Source organism: Triturus cristatus, chromosome 10, assembly GCF_964204655.1.
Source record: "Triturus cristatus chromosome 10, aTriCri1.1, whole genome shotgun sequence".
Classification (NCBI taxonomy): domain Eukaryota; kingdom Metazoa; phylum Chordata; class Amphibia; order Caudata; family Salamandridae; genus Triturus; species Triturus cristatus.
The window spans coordinates 505,539,648-505,561,439 of NC_140593.1; the positions used below are offsets into that span (position 1 = coordinate 505,539,648).

The window sequence follows — 21,792 nt, forward strand, 5'->3', positions numbered from 1 at the left end:
AAATAAAGTCTGGTTTGTCAGCTGCAAATGTAGTTTGTTCAAACATGCATTAGACATTCCAGCAAAGGAAGGGTGTCAGCAACCATAGTTACAATTGTGTCTGTATTGCATGTGTAATTTTTGCTTGAAGGAGATAGCTTGGACCTGAGGCCGATTATGGTATATCACTGTACAGATGATAGGGCAGATGTACCAGGGGTCTTTCCGGCTTCCAAGCAACGACCTTTTATAGAGTTCACAGGATGATTTTATTTCAAGGGCTTACAGACAGTGCCAGTTGGTAGGTAAAGAATGTCCCTTGTGTGTCAAATCTAAAGTCCACATCTCATTGATGGGCCATGGACTACTGAGCTGACTTGGGGAGGTATCTACTCCCCAGACATGGGCAACGGAACAGTGTGCATCCATGGCAACAACACAATGCGCAGTCATAGCCAAAGGAATATTATTTAGATGTGATCAATGGGAAATTTAACACTGTGCAAAATAGACTGCTGGAACACTGTACATACTGCGGTGCTGGAACACTGTACAAACTAGGGTGCTAGAACACTGTACAAATTAGGGTGCTGGAATACTTCAAACTAGGGTACTACAACACTGTGCAAGCTAGGGTGCTAGATCACTGTGCAAACTAGGGTGCTAGAACACTGTGCAAACTAGGGTGATAAAACACTGTGCAATCTAGGGTGATAAAACACTGTGCAAACTAGGGTGATAAAACACTGTGCAAACTAGGGTGATAAAACACTGTGCAAACTAGGGTGATAAAACACTGTGAAAACTAGGGTGATAAAATAGTGTGTAAACTAGGGTACTAGAACACTATGCAAGTGAGGGTGATAGAACACTGTAAATGCTAGGGTGATAGAACACTTTGCAGGCTTATGCCCTGAACAATGGTGCAGCCTTGAGAAATGGAACACTACGAATGCTGGGCAATATAACAGTGCAGATTTTGTCACTGAAAACTGTGCAAACTTGTGGAACACAAGGCCTACCAGGGCTTTGTAAAACGACTAATAAATTGGCCATGGAGAACTGTGAAGACTTAGGCAGCGGAACACTATGCAGACCTGTGCCCTTAAACATTGTGCAGACCTGGGCCCCTGAACACTATGCAGACCTGTGCCCTTAAACATCGTGCAGACCTGGGCCCTGAACACTATGCAGACCTGTGCCCTTAAACATTGTGCAGACCTGGGCCCCTGAACACTATGAAGACCTGTGCCCTTAAACATTGTGCAGACCTGGGCCCCTGAACACTATGCAGACCTGTGCCCTTAAACATTGTGCAGACCTGGGCCCTTGAACACTATGCAGATCTGGCCACTTGAACATTGTGCAGGATTGGGCAGAGATCACTAGGCAGACTCGGGAGATGGGAAACTGAACAATATACAGGGTTCATTTGACTTGTTAGATCACGAACTCAGAGAAAATTATGTACAAAATTATCTGCCAAAATGGGTCTCCCAGTTGTGGTATGAATTGGATTTGGGATTCAGCAATTCAGAGTCAGTATGATCAAACCCTGATTCTGAACGGGTTAATTCATGGAGTTTAACCAGGACCTCAACAACTTTTTTATTTAATTATCTGATTTCTCCTTAATTGTGTACCCCGATGCATTTGTGACTATTCTCATTGTGTACAGATTCCAGGGTTTACTGACTCTACACAGCCAAACCACAACCCTCCTAGCGTTCACTGTCAATAATTAGGCACCCAAGGCACACAAAGATCATGTATCATTGATCTAAAGCTATGGAGGCTCAGCACGCTGTTGTGGAAACTAACTTTAAGTCAATATGCAGCAATATTTGTTCCCCTGTGTTTTAGGCTCCCCTGTTTCAGACACATCAGCTTTGTCGTGTGCTGCATTAAGCTTGCTGGTCACACCTGTTGCACAGTCGTGCGCCTCCCAGGTCCCGGCGCCCCGCGCTCTGTCTTCATCGTCCACCCACTCGCTGTTGTAGTGTTCGACATGCTTGGGGTAAGCAGACGGTCTCAGGGGCTTTGAAGGTCTACTACTGGACGGTTGGAAGGATAAGGCGTTCTGGCCTCGACGTCTACACTCCTCAGCGAGCGCTTCCTCGTCAGTCACACCTGCAGACAAGACAAAGGGAGAATGAGTCCAGCTGCCTGGAACTTTTTCTTATCAAGCCCCTACAAGCTACAATTTCCTTCTGCAAGTCCTAGATTCCATCAAAGCTCATTTCTTTTCTGACGTGGTCAGGAATACATATAAGCTGAAGGTAGATGCGTTCCACTTAAATAAGCCAGTTTTCCTTAGGATTTTGTGACTATGTTGTTGTGCAACACATTGGAAATGTCCTTAGAGAGAGATTTTATTTATAAGTTAAAGTGAGAAGACCTTCAGCGTTTATTCTAGAACAATTTTAATGTATATCTAGTAAGTAAAACAGGTCACTGGAAGTGTGTCTGCTCTGAGGGCCTTCACATAATATTATAAGACATTATGTACTTCAGTGCATCACTCCCAGCATTCCACTATTTGAAAAGGAGGCCACATTGTGTTCCATTTGCCAATGTTTGCCATTTTCTGCAGGGTACATTTTGTCTGGGCACCATGTAGTGTGCTCTTCTGTTCTTGGATTTGGTATCATCTTTTTCCGCATATATGAGTATTTTTCAGATTGTCTGCTTGCAATGATTTTTTACCAATAAAAACACATTATATTTTCTGATGATGTTGGCACCTTCTCTTCGCTCCTATGCTTTACAGCCCTGTTCATAACATGAGTAGGTGTTGTGTAAAAATGCCTCATAATCATACCAGCTGGTTTGTGAAGTGTTTAACAAGTGGTTGCTGTTACAAACTATGACACAGATGACAATGGAAATGTACAACAACCTCCTTGGAGGATAAGTGTAATGAATATTTTACATGGAGTAAAAGTGTGCTCCAAGTAAAGTGGGGTGTTACTGCTTGCTCAGAAAGAGAAGTAAGACTAATATTAAAATAAAATATTTGATAGGAGCTGTTTTAAAGCGGAAGCTGCCGTTAAAGGGGAGAAGGTATTTTATGGAATATTAAAAGAAAGTTTATAATATGGGCCATCCATTTTATGATCTTCATATTATGAAGGTGTTCCTTCCTGCACAAAAACAATCCTGCATGCGAGGGAGGCAACCTTGCATCATGGTGCAAGGATGCCTACATTGGTGATAGGCTGCCAAACGGCGCCAGTGCAGGGAGAAAGGACAGGAAAGCGCCATATTGCATACATAAGGTGCAGTCCTGCCCTTTCACTTTGCTGTAGGGCAGTGCAGCAAGGTGCCTTGCTGCACTGCCCTACTCCAAAATAACATCAATGAGGGCCTGAAAGTATAATAGGGCAACATTATTCGCACAGAAATATGAAGCCGGAAGCACGTACTGATAGCGCATTCAACTGCGTCCTGATGTCTTATCAACGCATTAATGGGAAATTGCCCTTTCTAGAAATATGCAAATCTGACCCTGGTGCACACTTCTCCCTCTAAATCTGGGGCTGCCTAGTTCAGAGGAGCGTTTTGGCATCTTTTTACATTTTCACAAATAAATCACATCTTCAATACATTCGGGCAACTAAATATAGCCTAGCATGGCCATGCCAGCCATACAATTTTAATACCAGTGGGTACAATAGAACGTGACTTTAAAGCATGCCCTCCTGCTGCTGTCCACTATGGTGTTCAATATGAGGTATGTTGTCCGGTGCAGGCCTCCGTACATAATGCCACACCAAACCAAATATAACCAAAGCAACCCCCAATTCCTCAAATTTGGGACAGGAGCCAGTGCAGAAAACATCATAGACTTTAAAGACCAAAGTTAAAACATCTTTTTGCCTCTTCTCAATAAGGAATATCTCCCCTCCCTTAAGATGTTTAAAGCTTGGGTTGGTGAGAGGCATCCCACTTATGTTGAATACTACATCATGTCACTGTCAGCTATGCATGGTTCCTCCAAACGTGGCCTTCAAGCCATTCTTTTGTATTGTGTTGTGGGGGAGGCCCAGAGACTCTTCTATCTCACAGATATTCCCAAGCCTTCATTAAATGGAGGCCTCTTGATTTGCTGGTGCCTTTTGCGCATTCCAACAATGGGATCATTTAATGAATTCTGACAACAATGGGATCATTTAATGAATTCTGACAAAATGAGAAACTTATTTCAGAATTTGGGAATAATTATTGCACGGAGAACTCAGTGATACCTGGACATTTAAATGTGAAAATGTTAAAAGGCTTTATAAACGATGAATTATTTGAATATTTCAATAGCTCTAAGTTTGGATGGGCGGACTAACAGCGTATGTATGTTCAGCATGAGGACTGAAGCAAATATCCCATTTATTCTAAAAGGGTATGCTGACTCTGCTTTCACTTTTTCTGATAAAATAGATTTTGTTCCTGAGGTCTTTGAAATAAAAAACCTTTAAGAGCATTTGAAGAGCACAGAGTATTGAACGCGTGAGGAACACAATGTTTTATGCGCGAGAAACAAGCAACATGCACCACAGTGAGGGCAACGCGCCCTTCTTTTTTCACTGTTGTTTGTTCTGGCCATTCAATTTCCCTCTAGCTGAGAAGGCTGTATAAACTGTGCTGTGAGATTTGGGAGGGGGGGGTCTGTCAGCAGTAGATTGGTTTGCCCATATTACAGGTCAATTTGACAAACGCATATTGATTAATCAAACAACAACTTCCTGCCGGAGACTGTTACCATGGCAGTTCCTGCTGGTAGGTTCTCAACGTCCTAGTTGCGCGGTAACGATGAGCGGGCACATCCATTTACACATATATTAGATTAGTATAATGCTTGATTTATTAACACAGAATTTTTTGTGCACTCCAATCAAAGGGATATACCTGAGGCTACCCGACAACAGATTGTGCTCAAACCTGACTGTCACATTCAGAATCATCGACAAACCAAGGCTTTTTCCCGATGATAGATGCTCAGTCGATCATGCTACAATTTTTGTAAAGATTAAGACATGGGGGCATATGTATCAAGCCCTAATCCCGTTTGCAAACGGGCCTATTCTCAGAATCGGCCCATTTGCAAACAGGAAAAGACCTTTTGGCTTTTGGAATGCATCATTCCAAAAGGGCATCGCAAATTAGAGAATCGCAAAATTTGCGATTCTTTATTTTGCAATTGCATTTAAGGAATCGCAAATTGCGATTCCTTAAATGCAATGTATGAAGCACAGGAAAAGTGCGATTTGGCCTTAAGGAATCGCCAAATTACCACCAACTTCAAGTTGGTGGTAATTTGCGATTTCTTTGAAAAATGCACTTTTTTGCATTTTTCAAAGTGTCATGTGGCACACATACATGTCCTTAGGGCAGGGGTCTTCAAACTGGGGGGCCTCAAGTGATCCCGGGGGGGGCACCAGTCTCTGGCCAAAAGAAGTGTTATGCTGATAACAGTGTTTTGTTTACAGCAGGGAAAAAAATGAGTGGCAGTAAGCCGCTCTGTAATGGGCCATCACTAACATCATTTGTAATTCAAATATCCTTGTAGGCAAAAGGTGTCAAAAGGGAAGGGACTCCAACTGTTCATCAAACCCCCACCCCCATTTCTAATAATCACACTGTGTATACTTTCACATGTTAGTTAGGCCTGCCGGACCAGAATAGTATGTTTGGCAATCAAGTATTTGATTGCATTTTTTAAACAGTACAGAACTTATCCGCAATGTTTAAATACATCTAGACAAATGTAAACATTGGCAGTTTTAAAGAATCGTAATTTTTTTAATGGGGGGCCCACAATGATTTTTTTTTCCACGGGGGGAAGGGCCACATAAAATTTTGAATACCACTGTCTTAGGGCATATATGTGCGCCACATGTGCACACATGCACATTTCAGAGGTGCAACAGGGTGTCCTTTTGACACCCTGGCACCCTTGAAATTGCATTCTCATTTTGCGATTCTCTAATTGCGAATCGCAAACTGAGAATGTCTTCCCATTCATTCCTATGGTCCTCATGGCCCATAGGAATGAATGGGAAGGTGTTCCTTAATTGCGATTCGCAATTTGCTAATCGCAATGAAGGAATGCCAAGGAATCGCAAATTATTTGCGAATTTTTTATTACATCCCGTTTTGCGTTTCTCAAATAGCGAATCCCTAAATATTGCTATTTGAGAATCGCAATAACGGTATTTGATACATATGCCCCTTGGTCAAGTGTACAATATGTGAAAAGACTAGCAAAGTATGGGATGCATAACCACTGGGAAGTGTATGTTATCTTAAATTAAAAGAGCAATGTTTGCTTACATTGTGTCCCACTATGGAGTCAAAGGAGAAATTCAGAATTATATCTAAAGTGATATTTTGCTACAGCCTATCCCATGCACAAAGGCATTTTGGAGTATGTTAAGTAGCACTCCTATACTAACGCCTTTGTGAATTGGCCCAAAACATTGGAAATGGGACATTCATATACAACTCATTCAGATACAGTGGCGGCTGCCACCGAAAAGTATGGGTGGGTGGAGGAGTTGAAATATCAACACATTTGCTTACCTGGCTGTTGGCTGCCACCGCTGTCGGAATATATAACATAACAACGAAAACATTTACAACGCATGCTTTTACAATGCAGCTACCATTACAACGCATGATTTTACAACACATTCCATTACAACGCATACCATTACAAGTCATACCATTGCAACGCATAATACTTTTAGGGCAACAGTAGGGTAAGTGTTGGATAGTGTGGGGGTAAAAATTACTATTCCCACTCCAGCGAGTGCAACAGTAGGATAAGTGTTGGATAGTGTGGGGGTCAAAATTACTATTCCCACTCCAGTGAGTGCAACAGTAGAGTAAGTGCTGGATAGTGTAGGGGCAAAAATTACTATTCCCACTCCAGTGAGTGCAACAGTAGGGAAAGTGTTGGATAGTGTAGGGGGAAAAGTTACTATTCCCATGTACCCCAAAAGCCATACCCACCCTAAAACTTAAAAAATCTACATTACTTACCTTATAATGCGTTGTAATGGCATGCGTTGAAATAGTATGCGTTGTAATGGCATGCATTGTAGTGACTTGCATTGAAATGGCTGCATTTCAATGGCATGCGATGTAAAGGCAGTTGCGTTATAACAACTGCATTGTAAAGGTAGTGCGTTGTAATGACTGCATTGTAATGGATGTTTACCCCTCCGTGAACTCCGTCCTCTCCTTGTTCCTGCCGGAAGCAGGAGGCACACACAGGTTCCCCTAAGCCAATCACAACTCTGCTTTCACCCTGACAACAGCACCGTGATTGGTCTGAGCATAGTGGTGCGGCTCTCAGATGGGGACTATGAGCCTGTGCATGTTCTCCACAAATGGCTGTATAATACAGTCAGTGGAAAACATGCAAAGTGCGCATGACTGTTTGGCCGACCCAAGATGGGGGGCCAAACCATCATGCGCACTTAAGTGCCCCAACCACTCCTCCCCTGGTGGCTGTGACTACAGTCCAGCCCCGCAACCTCCCTCCGTAGGGAAAAATAAAATGCTAATAACATTGTGTTATTGTCATTTTATTTTTCCTTTTTCTACTGCTAAAAAAGCAGTGCTGCGGCGCTCCCTCGCCTTAGCGGAGGAGCTACCTCTGTTCAGATAGTAATGGCCCTTTTTCCAATAGTATGTTAAAAGTACCCATTTAGTACTATTTCCCGTACTCATAAATGCTTTTCTGAATTACCCCAATGTCTTTTTCTGTCACCTTTTGTTTAGAAGGTTGACAATATTTTGAGCCAGATGAATATTTCACTCCAGCCGCTGTCCTTCTATCTGCCAAAGATAAACTATTTTTGTTTCACTCATTGTCAATCGAGGGGAACACGCCTGCAGGGAAATCGGGTAATATCTCGACAGCCCAAAGCATCCAGTGGCCAGCCCATACCAATCTTTTCAAGGTGCCAAACCACTATAAAATCTCCTTATTTCACCTTAGACAAGTCAGCCTCTGATCATGCAGATTTTGCGTTTTTTCCAGACTACATGTGGAGCTTACTTTCGGCTAATTAAAAAAAATGTCAACATGATTCATAACTTCAGATAGTATTAAATAAAAACGTAAGCAGCATGTTAGTAACCCCATAACTTGGTTCAAGCTACAGATCAACAGCATACTTCTTTATGAGTATTCGTGAAGTGTAGGGTGTTGGAAAACTTCTCTATTGACATTACAATGTATTATTTTCCTTTCAAATAGATGGCAGCATTGCAACAAAGTAATTTACATGTAATTATGAGTGCCTGCAATGGAACTGCATGCTGCAACAAATAAAGTGATGGAAGAAACGCCTACATTTATTTCAGTCGCTGGCGATTGGTCAGGGCAACATTCAAGACCATCATCTTTTCACTCACTATGCCACTCTAAACAGAGATCAGCCACATGCAAATCATTCCTTGTTCTACTTCAGTAGGAACACTCCAGGTCACAAGCAACCACAGACAGGTTCTGGCCTCCTTAGGCCTTCCCAGTGAGATACAGTTTGCATCCTGTGGCACAGTGAGCATGGCACCTATGCCTGGACATAAGCATTGCAATTATGGTGATTGCGAGTGGCTGTCATCAATTCAGGCAATCCTTCCATTGCCTTAGTATTTGCTGCAGTAGACACCCTAGGTGTGACAGGTATGTTTTCATCTCCCTATCACTTAATTCATTCACATATACTTATCTATTGTTCCATCCATATATGGATACCCACTCACCATCTATGAAAGCATTTATTTATCCAACTACGCACATGCTTTCATTTATTCATCCATGTAACTATTAATGTATCCATTGATCATCCACTCATATAGTCATGCATTATACAACACCTGTGTGTGCATGCGTGCTTGTAAGCATGCAGTCGCTTATTGTATGAGTGCCTGCAAGTGTGCTGTGGGTTTATATAGACCTCTTAATGTGTGTGGCTTTTATGTAATTAGATGCCTTATTGTATGTTGGTGTGGTAATAGATGTGTTTTTTAAGTATGTGGGTGCCTGAGTGTGCATCTTCAAATCTAATGTGTGCAGGTGTGTGTGTGTGTGCTTGTGTGTGTGAGTGTGTACCCATGGATGGATTCCCGAAGATGTTTTGATACCTTTTGCAGGGCTAAATAGTGCATTTGTTGATTCTCTCAATGTCGTTTGATCTGTGCGCATTTGCCCCCTAACTGTGTTGGTTTGTATGTGTTCATGGATGCCTGTAGGTGTTTAGCTGTGAATCTGCATATACGTATGGAGATATTACTGGTGCATGCATGGATGTCTGCATGCTGAGTGACTTTGAGATTGCACACCAGGCTTTGTCAAAGCTTTTTTCACAGTAGAGTCTTTCAGGAACAGACTGTGTTACAGAAAAACAAGTTCCTTACTTTTGGCAAAGTTCTTTCAGTTGGATACTGTCAGCTAACTGCATTTCCCTGCCTTTTTAATCCTCCCAGGCACCAGACTAGATTTGGAAACTTCTGCTACAGCTCCCTTACACCAACAAGTGTTTCCAATAGCCCCTGCCTTGACTACACACCATCTCCAGACATGATGACATACAAAGGTGCAAGTTTTGTGCCCTCAGATGCAAATCGACTGACAACTGAGGAAATAAACAGTGCCCAACACCTAATGTAAGACCTTATTAATCACAGGACAGTCACTCCACAGAATGGGCAACTGGGCAAGCAGTGAGGAATCTGCGGTTAGAAAGAGTATTCACCAGAAAGAATGTCACCAAAGTTAAGTGGCTCGTTCTTCGGAAGAATATTGCTAACCAACAGATTCATCGCCTTTTTAATCCATATCAAAGCAGTACACACAACGAAGAGGTGGGTCTGAGGAGTGGGCTTCACAAAAGAAAGTCCTCCAGGGCTGAGTGGACAACATTACCCTCCCTGCAGATCTGACAATTGATGCAGGAGTGCCTGAAGATGGTGTGTACTGACACTAGATTTAGAAGAAAGGATGTCCTAGTTCTAAGCACCAATTTGTCATCAATGAAAGTGATATATGGCAGTTGCACAGAGAGAATCTACAGCTCGCTGGAACAAAGCAGCAGCAATCGCAATAATGAAGCACGTTTTAAGAGTTAACTTAGAGAACTCAGGCTCATAAGTCCCATTGCTGCATCATAGGAGGTGCTGGCATAAAAGTTTACGTAAGCCATTTAAAAACAAAAAAAACACATCGCAATGGGTGATTTGAATAAACAGGGCGGATCAGCAGAAATGTCGACTGGGCTGATAAAAAACGTTTACCAGTGCCTACAGCAAAGTCTTGTCAGGCCGGAGTCAAAGCAAACACAAGGGCATCACCCAATTTGGCCTGGGGAGGGTTAACCTGTCATTTTATACCAGACCACAAAGTGAGTCCAGCAGCCAGCATCAATAGACTTCTGGATTGGCAGCGTGCAACCAAGATCACATCCATCAATTTCTACGACAGATCAAAATCACTCAACTGGTTAAGCTCAACTTCCATAGAAGGAGGTTTAAATTGTGGAGGTGCAGGAGGTTCAGGTGTAGGATTGTGCCCTGAGACAGCAGATCCTCCTGAACAAGTAGGTGAGGGGGAGAACAAAAACTCAGATTCAGTAGGGAGGGAGCACCGAACTCTCCAGGCCCGATCTGAGGTTACCAGAATGAGGTACGCTTAGCTCCTTCTTGGCCTTTTTCAGGACCTGGAGAGATTAATTGAAGAAGCAGAGCCTTGACGAGTACACTCCATGATGCAAAAGGCCCGACAGTGCACATTCATGGAAGAAACACACAAATCTGCCATGGGCATGTGTCACTGGGCAAAAACACCCTGTGCAACCTCCAGATGCAGATGCCACTCATCACTCATAGTTGCGAGTGTGATGCCTGCTGAGGGCATCTGACCCGACATTGAGAACCAGCCAGATGACTGACCATCAGAGGTATCCGCTGAGGAACCAGTCATCGTCACAGCCACAGAGCTTCCACACTGTGAAAACGAGACCTTACACAGCCCTCCTTGCTGCAGTATGACATGGCAATTGAGTTGCCCATTAGGACCTGCACAGACCCACATTTGATATAAGGCAGAAATACATTTAGGGACAGACAGATGGCACGCAGCCCCAGGAGACCGATATAAAATTGCAGCATCATCAGACACCAGAGCCTCTGATCTTCGTGTCATTCAGGTAGTCAACACACCCATCACAACAATGAGCTCTGGACGCAGAAAAAAGAATGGTCTGTCACATGACAGATTGACAGCCGTCAGTCATCCATCACTGACGGTCCTAGGCCACCCCATTTGAGACACAGATGTTATCTGAAAAGCGCCCCCAGTGCGGGGCTCATTGTAGCCAGAGGTTCCGCTGTACAGCCCACATGCACCAATGGGCAAGATGCACTAGCAGGATTCACGAGGCCAGAGACTAGAAGCATCAGAAGCACATGGCCAGAACAAAGGCTTAAGCTTGAAACATCAGGATCATAAGTGAAATGTCCTACTCTCGCTGCAGGGATGGAAAGGCCTTCTAAGCTTCTGTGTCAGGGCAACCCTAATGAAGAGAATCTAATGAATGGGGAGAAGATGGGAATTGGGTTAGTTGATGGTGAATCCCAACATGGAAAACCGTCAGAGAAGTTGAGAATGGCTAAGGTGATGTTGCCTTCAGGATGTAATCATCGAGGTACTGAAATACACATATTCCCAACATGCTAGGATTGGCCGGTATTACCTTGTGAAAACCTAGAGGGTGAGGTAAAACTAAAGAGCAGGATAGTGAATTAGTAATGTTCCATCCTCACCATGAACCAGAAGCAACGCCTATGGGACTGCAAGATCAGCATATGAAAGTACATGTCCTGCAAGTAAAATGACACCATCCAGTTCCCAGGAATTAGGCCGACAAAACCTGCGCCAGCTTTTGCATTTTGACTATCCTTCCTCTGGAAGTTGTTCAGAAGTCAGAGGTCTAAGACTGGCCTTTAACATTCCCGGCCCCTTCTGGGAACAAGGACGTATTAGCAATATCATCCTGTGCCCCTCCCTGCCACGGGTACCACCTCAAGTGCACCCTTGATGAGCAGAGATTAAACTTGCTAGGACAGCAAAGGGGCATGGTCCCCCAACATGTGACTAATAATTGAAGGAGTATGGGGAGGGATGGATACAAAAAAGAAGGCATAACCAGCGTGAACATTCTGAAGACCCATTGGTCCAAAGTAACTGCAAACCAACCAGGCCGAAAAAAAATATTCTATCCATTCCTGGCCTCAAATGACCATGAGATGGCAAACTTAAGTAGCTTGCAACAGTCACAGGAAGGTAAGGAAGATTTGCTGGCGGCCATGGCCTTTGCCACCAAGCTGTCCACTGCATCTGCAAAAAGACTGGACAGTCTGCTGGACAAGTTGTGAGGATTGAGGCTGGTGATAGGAAAGGCCTCTTGAATTGTGCCTGAACATTCAGCACTGCTAGTGGAACTGAGGACCAATTAGAATACCATATCCCTGTTGTCTTTTAATATCTGTTAAAGAAGCTTGGACATCACTGCAAAAGCCAGTGGTGCACATTGAGGCAAGGCAAGAAATAATGGCACTGGTGCCCATGTCATGAGCAAAACAATCTGAGGTGTCCAGGTCAGCCCAAAGTGCATATTTGGCCGCATCTCGATGATCATGTACCATCTGTGTGAAAGAATTCCTGAAATCCTAAGGAAGGGTGGCAAAATCTCACTAACCATGTCCCTAAGAGCATGAGCATAACAGCCCTGAATGTGTTCAAGGGTCTGAGGGCGAGACCGGCAGAGACATAAACATGTTTGCCCAAAGAACCAACCTGTTTGGGATCCCTGTCCGGCACAGCTGTGAGAAAGGCATTCAGATTAGCTTTGCTAGTGGAAGACTGCACAACAAGGCTTTGGAGAATGGGGATTCCTGGCAGTGAGCCTATAATGCCATACAATTGGGCTGCTTAGTATTGAACCTGAATATGGTTTAAACAATGCTGCAGAAAGGCTGTCCATAAGGGCCTCATAAAATGGCGAGAGGTCCTCAGAGGCAGATAATTCAGGATGAAGAATTTCTATCAGTAAATTAGCCTTAGTGTTGACTGGAAGCAACTGCAAAACCCATATCTCTAAGGCCCTGTGTACAATCACCGCAAAGAAGACATCCGCCTCCGTTTCAGGTACCAATGGGGAATTTATATCATTTTCAGGCAAGATGTCAAAGCCACACTCATATTCCAATTCCAAATACAAGCCTTCATCACTGTAATGAGGGGGAGAGGCTGGTCAGCTCCATCATTAAGCCACACCATGCCACATCATGCTACACTACTGGATGTAATCAGTAGCCATAGCCAAGCAAGGCCTCTAACCTCAGATAATATCGGCATTGAGGCAGGGGGGCCACAGGGAAGTAATCCAAAACACAGGCTGTGCTTTGCTTCCTTATAAAGTGACATGCTATGGGATCAAGCCAAAGTCAGCTCCAAATCTGCCATCGGAACTGGTGCTGAGTCTGCAACCGGCACTACTGGATCCAAAGTGGTGCTAGACCAGGGACAACCAACAGGGCCTAAGAAAGAGGTATTGAGAAATGGGATGGGGCCAGTCGTGGGATGGAGTGAGGTTGAATAGGCTCACATGCATAGGGAAGTGACCTACTTACAGAATTCTGACTGGAGCCAACAGATCCCTACTGCCATAAAACTGCACCCGAAGGAACCTGCATGGCCTTGAACAACTGCTGCAGAGTTGACAATGGCCAGGGAAATTCTGCGCACACCAGGTCTGGAATCAGGTCTGAGTCAGAGAACACAACCAGGATCACCTTGAAGTGGGGACTGGATGACTTCATCCTGGAAGGGGCGAGCAGAGAGAGGATGAACTCCACTTAGATCTCTTAGCTTACCCCTGGACTTGCCTTTCAACCTCGTTTTAGACTTACCAAATGACAGCAAAAGGGACTAGGAGCATGTGCGATCTCAGGACTTCGAACGTGCCCAACCTCTCTTCTTGTGTTTGATGATGTAAAGTTTGGCTTTGCATCCTTGATGGCCTTCAGATACATCAGCAACCTTTTGTCAAAGGACTTTGAGTCATGCGTTGTGCTGAGGCACAAAAGGCAAACATTGTATGAATCTAGGAGGACATCCACTTACGGAAGTCATGGCACGCCTTGAAATCTGTAGTCTTTGAGGGAAACCTGCCTTGCACGCTGTAAAAGTTTTAAGACAAAAAATAGCAAGAGCTGAAATCTAAAACAGAGCAACAGATCTGTGCTAAAGGACTCAGAAAAAAGGATCTGTCTACAGGCTTAAAGGATGGTGTTTATATATAGCTCCATGTCTTCACACCCGAAGGCAGTGTGGATTCAACGTGGAGGCTGATGTCATGATTTGCTGGCGAATGGGAGCTTTTGCCGAAGTTTTTGGATCCAGTCTGGCACTTGGGAAAATTCATAAAGTGAGGAATCTGCAGTTATAAGTCTCCATCAGGATATTTTGGTGGTTATAATATATGATTCATTCTATGCATTGGCATCCCACCTGTAGAAAATGCCATTTTCATAAAATATTACTGGAATCTCACCATCACCATATGTGCTGTGGGAATGTAGCACCAATTATAGTGGCATGTATCTGGCACATTGGTCTTTGAAGTGTTTTGTATTCAGCAAACATATAAAGCATTTAAGAAGCGCTTGGGACAAAAAGTGCAATGTAGAACAACAAAAGTGACAGACTTGTCTAATTACACTATTGAATTTGGTTTATAAAGTTATCACAAAACTTGTAGCTATCAGAATCAATGCAATAGCGCCAAATCTGATCCACACTGATCACAATGGATTTATTGCAGGGAGACAGCTAGGGACGAATACATACTATTTATCCGAAGCATTTGATTACTTTGAGACTAAGAATATACCGGCCCTGATACTCTTCCTGGGAGACGTTATTTCGTATCTTGTCCAGATTCGGCATACCCTCCCAGATCACAATGTTGAAACAAAAAATCTACCACAATGCAGAAGCCAACATTATTGTCAATTCTGCTGAGGTAGGGAAATCGGTGTTAGTCGAGGGACCAGACAAGGATGCCCATTGTCCCCCATCTTATTTGCTTTTTTTATTGAGCCACTCGCCATTGCAATCCAACACAATGCCGATATACATCCCCCTTTGCCATCTATGGGAAAAATAAAATTATATGCAGACAGTATTATGTTATTTCTCGATTGCGATAAGGGAGTTCAGATAAAAGTTTTTGAGATTTTGACACATTTTTGGGGTCTTGGCGGGTATAAAATTAATAAAATGAAAACAGAAATTATATTATGTGGATGTAAGCCAGACGTTTTAGACACAGATATTGCCCCGTGTGTGAATTCTCATCCAAAATGATATTTAGGAATTAATTTCGCCGTTGATTGCGGACTTATATGATTTACATTTTTCTCTGTTGCTTTTAAAAGTACAGGATTTAGTATCAGGCTGGAACACTCTTTCATTAACCATTATGGGGAGGGTTTCGCTGATTAAGATGTTTGTACTCCCGCTATTTAATTTCTTGTTTTCAGCTATTCCGTGTGTTTTAACTGCATCTTTTGTTAAAAAGGTCTATTTGGAAGAAAAAAAACCTTGAATTGAACTAAGAAGTTTATATGAGGATCTGGAGAAAGGTGGACTAGCGCTCCCTAATCTCAGAGACTATTATTTTGCATATTTTACACAATATATGTCTAGGTTCAAGTTAGAATCTTATACAGGAATATATGAGAATGACTTTATGTGGTTAATCTGTACAGAGCACCAACTAAGGTATCCACTAAAAATAATGAAATCTCCCAAATAAACACTTTAAGAGTATGCAGTGATTTTTTCGTAAACGGCAGGATTTTTTTAGGAGATACGCAATTCCCGTTATTAACATTGCTACCCTGTTATCTGAATTCGCTTCCGAATGTGGGGCTAAAATCTCATCTGAAACAATCCAAAAATGGGATAAAGCTGGGATTAGGAAAATCTCTGACTTTATTGTAATGGAGAGGTGGCTCAATATTTCTGAAATCCACGATTTAATCCAAAATAATTTCCTTCTTCTTGGGTCTTATAGAATGTGGTATAAAACTCTCAGTAATTTGGATGTGGTGCAAATAAAATATTGTGCTCGCACTGTTTGAAGTAGATGTAGATAGGAGACCCAGGGAGTGGAAAAAACGTTTGGCCTCTATCAGAGGTCCGGACCATACTCGGAAAGCAATGGCAAAATGGGAAGAACATAAAAGGTTGGAATTAACTGCTAGAATGTGGACTGAGGCTAATAAACTTAATTTTAGTGTGTTACAGGGAGCTAATTGGCACCGGATGCTATTTTTCAGCAAATGGCTTCTATAGAGAACCCCACAGTTTATGTCCCAGATTAACCCTAATCAGCCTAGTCACTGTTTTCATTGTTATAATCAGGCGGCAGCGAATTGGACGCATATAACCGCTCAGTGCCCTTCCGTTCAGAGGTTCTGGAATGAAATATTCCGGTTTCTGGAAATAGAGTGCTCAATCAAACTGGCTTCTAATGGCTGGCTGATAGTCTTGGGATATGATCCTTCTCTCCACATATCTGATAAATGTATGAAATGTATCTATATTGCAATGGCGGTGGCCAGGTCCCTTTTGCTCCAAAAATGGCGATCATGTCAGGTTCCTAGAATGTTTAAGTGGGTTCGGAAAATGAAGCAAGTTAGAAATAGTGAAAGGCTATATGCAATGCGAAATGGGGGAATTAGGAAATATGAAAAATTGTGGTAATGGTATTTTGATGAAATAATAAGGACAGATCGAAGGATCTTAATACCATCCCGCTAAGTTTTCATTCACTACTATCAATGCCTTCTGTATTTTGGGGAGATGCAAATTGTCTCCTTCAAGGGGTGGTTAGTATGAGGACACATACATTATATATATATTATGATAGACATTGTGCACATTTGAACATTCTTGCCTAGTTTGCACTTTACGCACTTTATGTACTTAGTCACTTTTTATTGCAAAAATTTGACCTGTACCTGGTTTCTAATGATTCTTAATAGCATTGTTATTCTTGCTCTTATTTTGCTCTGTATATTTTTAACATTTCTGATTTTGTCTGCTGTATTTATTGATTAGTGGCGTATATCCAAGAAATGATATTGTGTCACATGGATGAATTTAAAATTTTGTTTGATCTCAATAAAAAATATTTTCAAAAGTGACAGACAAGGAAAGTGAATGGATTTATAACATGAATAATACAATGTTTTTATCTGAATATATTGTCGAAGTGGATGTGTTGTTGGAACAGTTGACTCAAGCTCCAAGGAGAACAGCTGCGACAGATCATCACATACCTAATACATTTTTATAAAGGTATATATTTAGTGCATTGGTGTGCACCCTAGTCTTTAGCACAGGTGCCAAAATTTGACTGAATGTCATATAGTCTAAAGTAGAGAAAAAAATTCAAAAGCAAAGAAGCCGCAGAAAAGCATCCCCAACATGAAATCTAACACTTGAGTTGAAAAATGTTCATAAGCAAGCGGCAAAGTTTAGGTTGAGTCTATTGACCGGCTATAACAAGGGCCAATACCATGGATAGCTTTGAACACACATGTGAGAAAGTTTACCTGCCATTGAGGTGAGCAGGAAAGATGGAATATATCAGGGGGCGAATGGAATCAAGTTTTTATAAATAATAAAATACAAATGTATGTCATGTTAGAACATTGGAATGTTGAGTGCTCCATTGAAGACAATGGTGTGCTCCGGTTTCTAATGGCTGAGGGAAGCCCGGAGCACCAACATTCCAATGTTTGCTCACAGCTGTTGCTGTAAACAAAGGCCTCATGGAGCCCGGGGGATTTTAATCCCCTCTGGCTCCGTGAGGCCTTCGTTTGACAAATTATCACATTCTGCCCTCTAGGGGTGGAATGTTGTAATAGCCTTAGAGCCCTCCGTAACAGGCTCTACCCACTATTAAAGGCCCGCTCCCTTGTTAAAGGCCGTCGCCTTCGGCTCGGGTTCTAAACGCTGGAGCGGGTCTTTAATGGTCGGTAGAACCCGCTAAATCAGGCTCTAAGGGTATATTACATTGTTTGGTACTTCGATATACTCAAGAGCATTTAATAATATCCTCTCTATCCAAAAATCTGATCTAATAATAATTTAGCCCCAACATTACTATTCTTGCATCACTACTACTGATTATTGTGGTTCCCTCCATACCCATTCATTAGTATCAGTCAATTAATTCTCTTTGTTACACGGACAATCAATTCCTATAGAACTATGGACACAAAAATACACCTATTCTAACTTACGAAGTGGCAAAAAGGTCTAACTACAGCAAGCCTACAATGTTTTCTAATTAAAAATATTCTCTTCACTAACACAGGAATAGACAAGCTTTAATACCTATAGAAAATATATGTTTCAGCACTTCCAACAAGCCTGGGAAACAATGTGCTCCTTCCTAGTATTTATTTTCAACTAACATTTCCAAAAAGAAACTAAATATGTTTTCAAGCCTTACTGCATGATGTAATAAAAATGCATATTAGTAATCATATCAAGTGTATTCAATAAAGCTGAACACACTCAAAATGGCAAATAGAATACTGATGATGTAGAGCACATCACATAAGCATCATTGGACAAAAACAATAGACAAAAATAAAATAAAATACATTTACAAAAACCTAGTAATGGCCAATCAACAATTTGGCCACACTACTATACCCCTCCCAAAGCCACATTCATACAAACCAGTCTAAAGATCAAAAAAGTCTGTGAGGAAAGTCAAGAAAAGAAACCTTAAAGGCTGATACAATACCAGCAAGAAATAAAATCCGGATCATTCTGATTAAATCCATAATGGGAACAGCACGTGGGCAATACAAGACGCGTCCATAAAATGGCACTAGGGAAAACAGTGTAAGAAAGTGCAAAAGGCAAGTTCCTATACATACTGATGTTAAAAAAATAAAAGTTTTAAATTCTCTGTAGTAGATAAGCGAGGAAGCAGCAGACCATTGTGGGCAGTTTGGGAGGGGAAGCGAGTTTAGGAATACAAAATGGCAGCTGATAGCTCAATTGGGGGACTGAGTCTTGGTAACTTTTGGAATATCTGAGCAAAACTCTATTGCTTACATCAGCAGCCACACAGCATCTGTAAATTCGCTTCCAAGTCTGGATAGGTTGTGTATAAGTGAAACACATCAACCCGAAAAGACTCCTGGACTCCAAAAGGTAACAACTGAATGATGACAAAACTGGGGTAATGCAATCACACTTCCATGTCTGCACATTTAAGAAGCTAGCAAAATGAAAGACAGATTTTAAAGGAAGGAGTGCACGTTTCAGAAGACCAAGAAAAATGACAGCCCTATCAATATGACCGAAGAAAACTGATTGCACTGTGGAATAGAAAGAGGTGGTTGGTGAGGATGGTTGTGTGCGTAAGAGAACAAACTGATCGCAATCTGATTTTAATTCCTGGTCAATTATCGTTAAGTAGATTTGGGATATAAAATATATCTGCCACTAAGTAGATCACAAAAGTTCCTGTCTTTTTTTCCTGTGGGAGTCTCCGAGTAGAGGATGATAACTCGAGGGACATTTTCTCATCGAACCAGTCTCCTGCTGGTGTCTTCTGTGACGTATTTCTATGATGAATTTACGAGAAAGTTGTGTTTGATAGCGGCAAAATGTATTTTGTGCAATACACACAATTCCACGTAAATCAGACTTATTTTGCACACAAAAAAAAGATAGCAATTTACACAAACCCCAATGAAAACCCAGATTGCAGAAACTTCTCGGGTGAGAGTCAACGCCGCTCTGATATGTTATCACAAGAATCTACCATTGCCATTACTATTGGTTAAAAAAAGGCTGCTAAGACCTCTGATTAATGAAAACACCATTCTTGTTTACTGCGTATATAAAGTCACCAGATCTGTTTTCTTCCTATAAGTGTTTTGTAATATTAAAAGGCGAGAGCCTCTTAAGGGCAGAGCTTAATTTTAGCCGGTGGTTGCCGATGGGGCCACTGGCCCTCATTTTTGGGGACCGGCATATATTTTTCTGCATCAGATATTTCCTGAGTGCGAGAGAAAAAAAACAAACAAAGGAGGGAATGAAGGAAGCAGAAAGAGACGGGAAAAAACCGTCACCGTGTGAGAAAGCAGAGACCGGCGTGAGATAAAAGGACAGGCAGAGTCCGGCAGTAGATTAAAGAGGCCTGAGGTAAATTCTGGACTATGCAGCCTTGATATCCGGTGCTCTGAGATTTAGTAGCGCTGGCCAGGCTTCGGAGCAGCACTCTCGGCGCTGGCACTCATTATTTTACAAAATAGGCTCGGCTAAGGACAGCAAATAAAGCCAGAATCCGAATGTAAACTGAAGCCTATTATTATGACTTCGGCGACATCGAGTCTCCGCTTCGCCTCTCGGTATCACTGCTGCGTCGAAAATAAATTACTAACAGAATTCTTTAAACAAACCGGCTGATTAGTGTTTTCTGACATTCTCCTAGTGCGTTGCTATGGGAAGCGTGCACGAAGCACTGACGTACTAAACACTGTAGCACAAGCAGGTAGGCAGAAGAGGGCGCTGTTGGTTGTGCGCTGAAGCGAGGTTGTTTCAACTGCTGATAACTCGCTGCTCGCCCTCTTGACAGCTCTGCGAGTCACCCGCCTCGAGCTCGGCTTCATGTTGCAACCGCCGGGGGCTACCCACCAGGATGGGTTTCCGGTTACTAACAACACGTTGACACGAGAGGAGGCTAGGCGCCCCACCCTGGGCAAGAGAACAGCGTCGAAGTTCCAAGGTTTTGAAATACAAGGCCACCATACCGCAACACTGCTCCTACATTTTAAAAACATTCTCTGGTTATAAAAAAGAAGCAGGAAGCACCCCTCAACTATTGGCAGATTTATGGCTCGTAGCAGACTGGAAGACTTGCACAGTTTCCTCTGACGTAGCGCGCAGTTTGCTGTCTATGCTTTGCTTTGTCAGCCTGGCACTGGACTAGGAAGGCAAACCTAGGAGTAGTCACACTGACGCAGTACTGGGCCGGATCAGAGCCGTTTTTAAGACATGGACAAAGTTGGCAAATGCCTTAGGCCCCACCGGTAAAATTATGTGATGGGGAGGGCCATAAAGTCACATAATATCCATAGCATTAAAAACATATTTGTTTTTAAAATTGACAGCTTGCCATTCCTGAGTCCCTGAAATATAGTGTATATGTATGCCCAGCCAGTCCTACCTTAACACTCGCTCTCCGACTCACTTGACGTCTCCCTCCTCACTGAGGCTCACCTCTTGTACCTCACCTGTCTCTACCTCTCCGTTTACCTATTCCTACATCCGTGTGCTCTTCCTGTCTAACTCACCTGTGTCTAGCTCACCTCTCAATGATCCTCTACTCCACTTCTTAAATGACCGCTTGTCTCTCAATATCCCTTTCCCTACTCCACCTCCCTCTTACCCTGTCCCACAACCTAACCACTCTCCCCATCAATCTCTGTGCCTATCTCTCAATAACTTCTCCTTCTCCCTAACTCACGCTCTGTCTGCACCTTGTAGCGTCGCGCTCTAGACTTCACGTCTACGTGATGACGTAGAGCGCGGTGGCTATTTTGGGTGCCGATAGTAGGCGCCGAGCCCACAAACGCGTCGGACGTTCCCCGGCGCTCTCTCTAATGTTAACGTTATAAATTAATAAACCTATACTTACCTGC

General features: G+C 42.6%; 1 protein-coding gene across 5 annotated transcripts in view; it reads right to left on the reverse strand.

Moving 5' to 3' along the window:
- DNAJB6 (DnaJ heat shock protein family (Hsp40) member B6) overlaps positions 1–21,792 on the reverse strand; it is a 387,002-nt gene that overhangs the window by 26,949 nt on the left and 338,261 nt on the right. For 3 of the 5 annotated variants that reach the window (XM_085631965.1, XM_085631956.1, XM_085631958.1), the window contains one exon: positions 1,903–2,109. The exons of the other annotated variants lie outside the window; for them this stretch is intronic. In XM_085631965.1, coding sequence (XP_085488091.1) covers positions 1,903–2,109 — 207 coding nt within the window. The remainder of the gene's footprint in view (positions 1–1,902; positions 2,110–21,792) is intronic. 5 annotated transcript variants of the gene reach the window in all.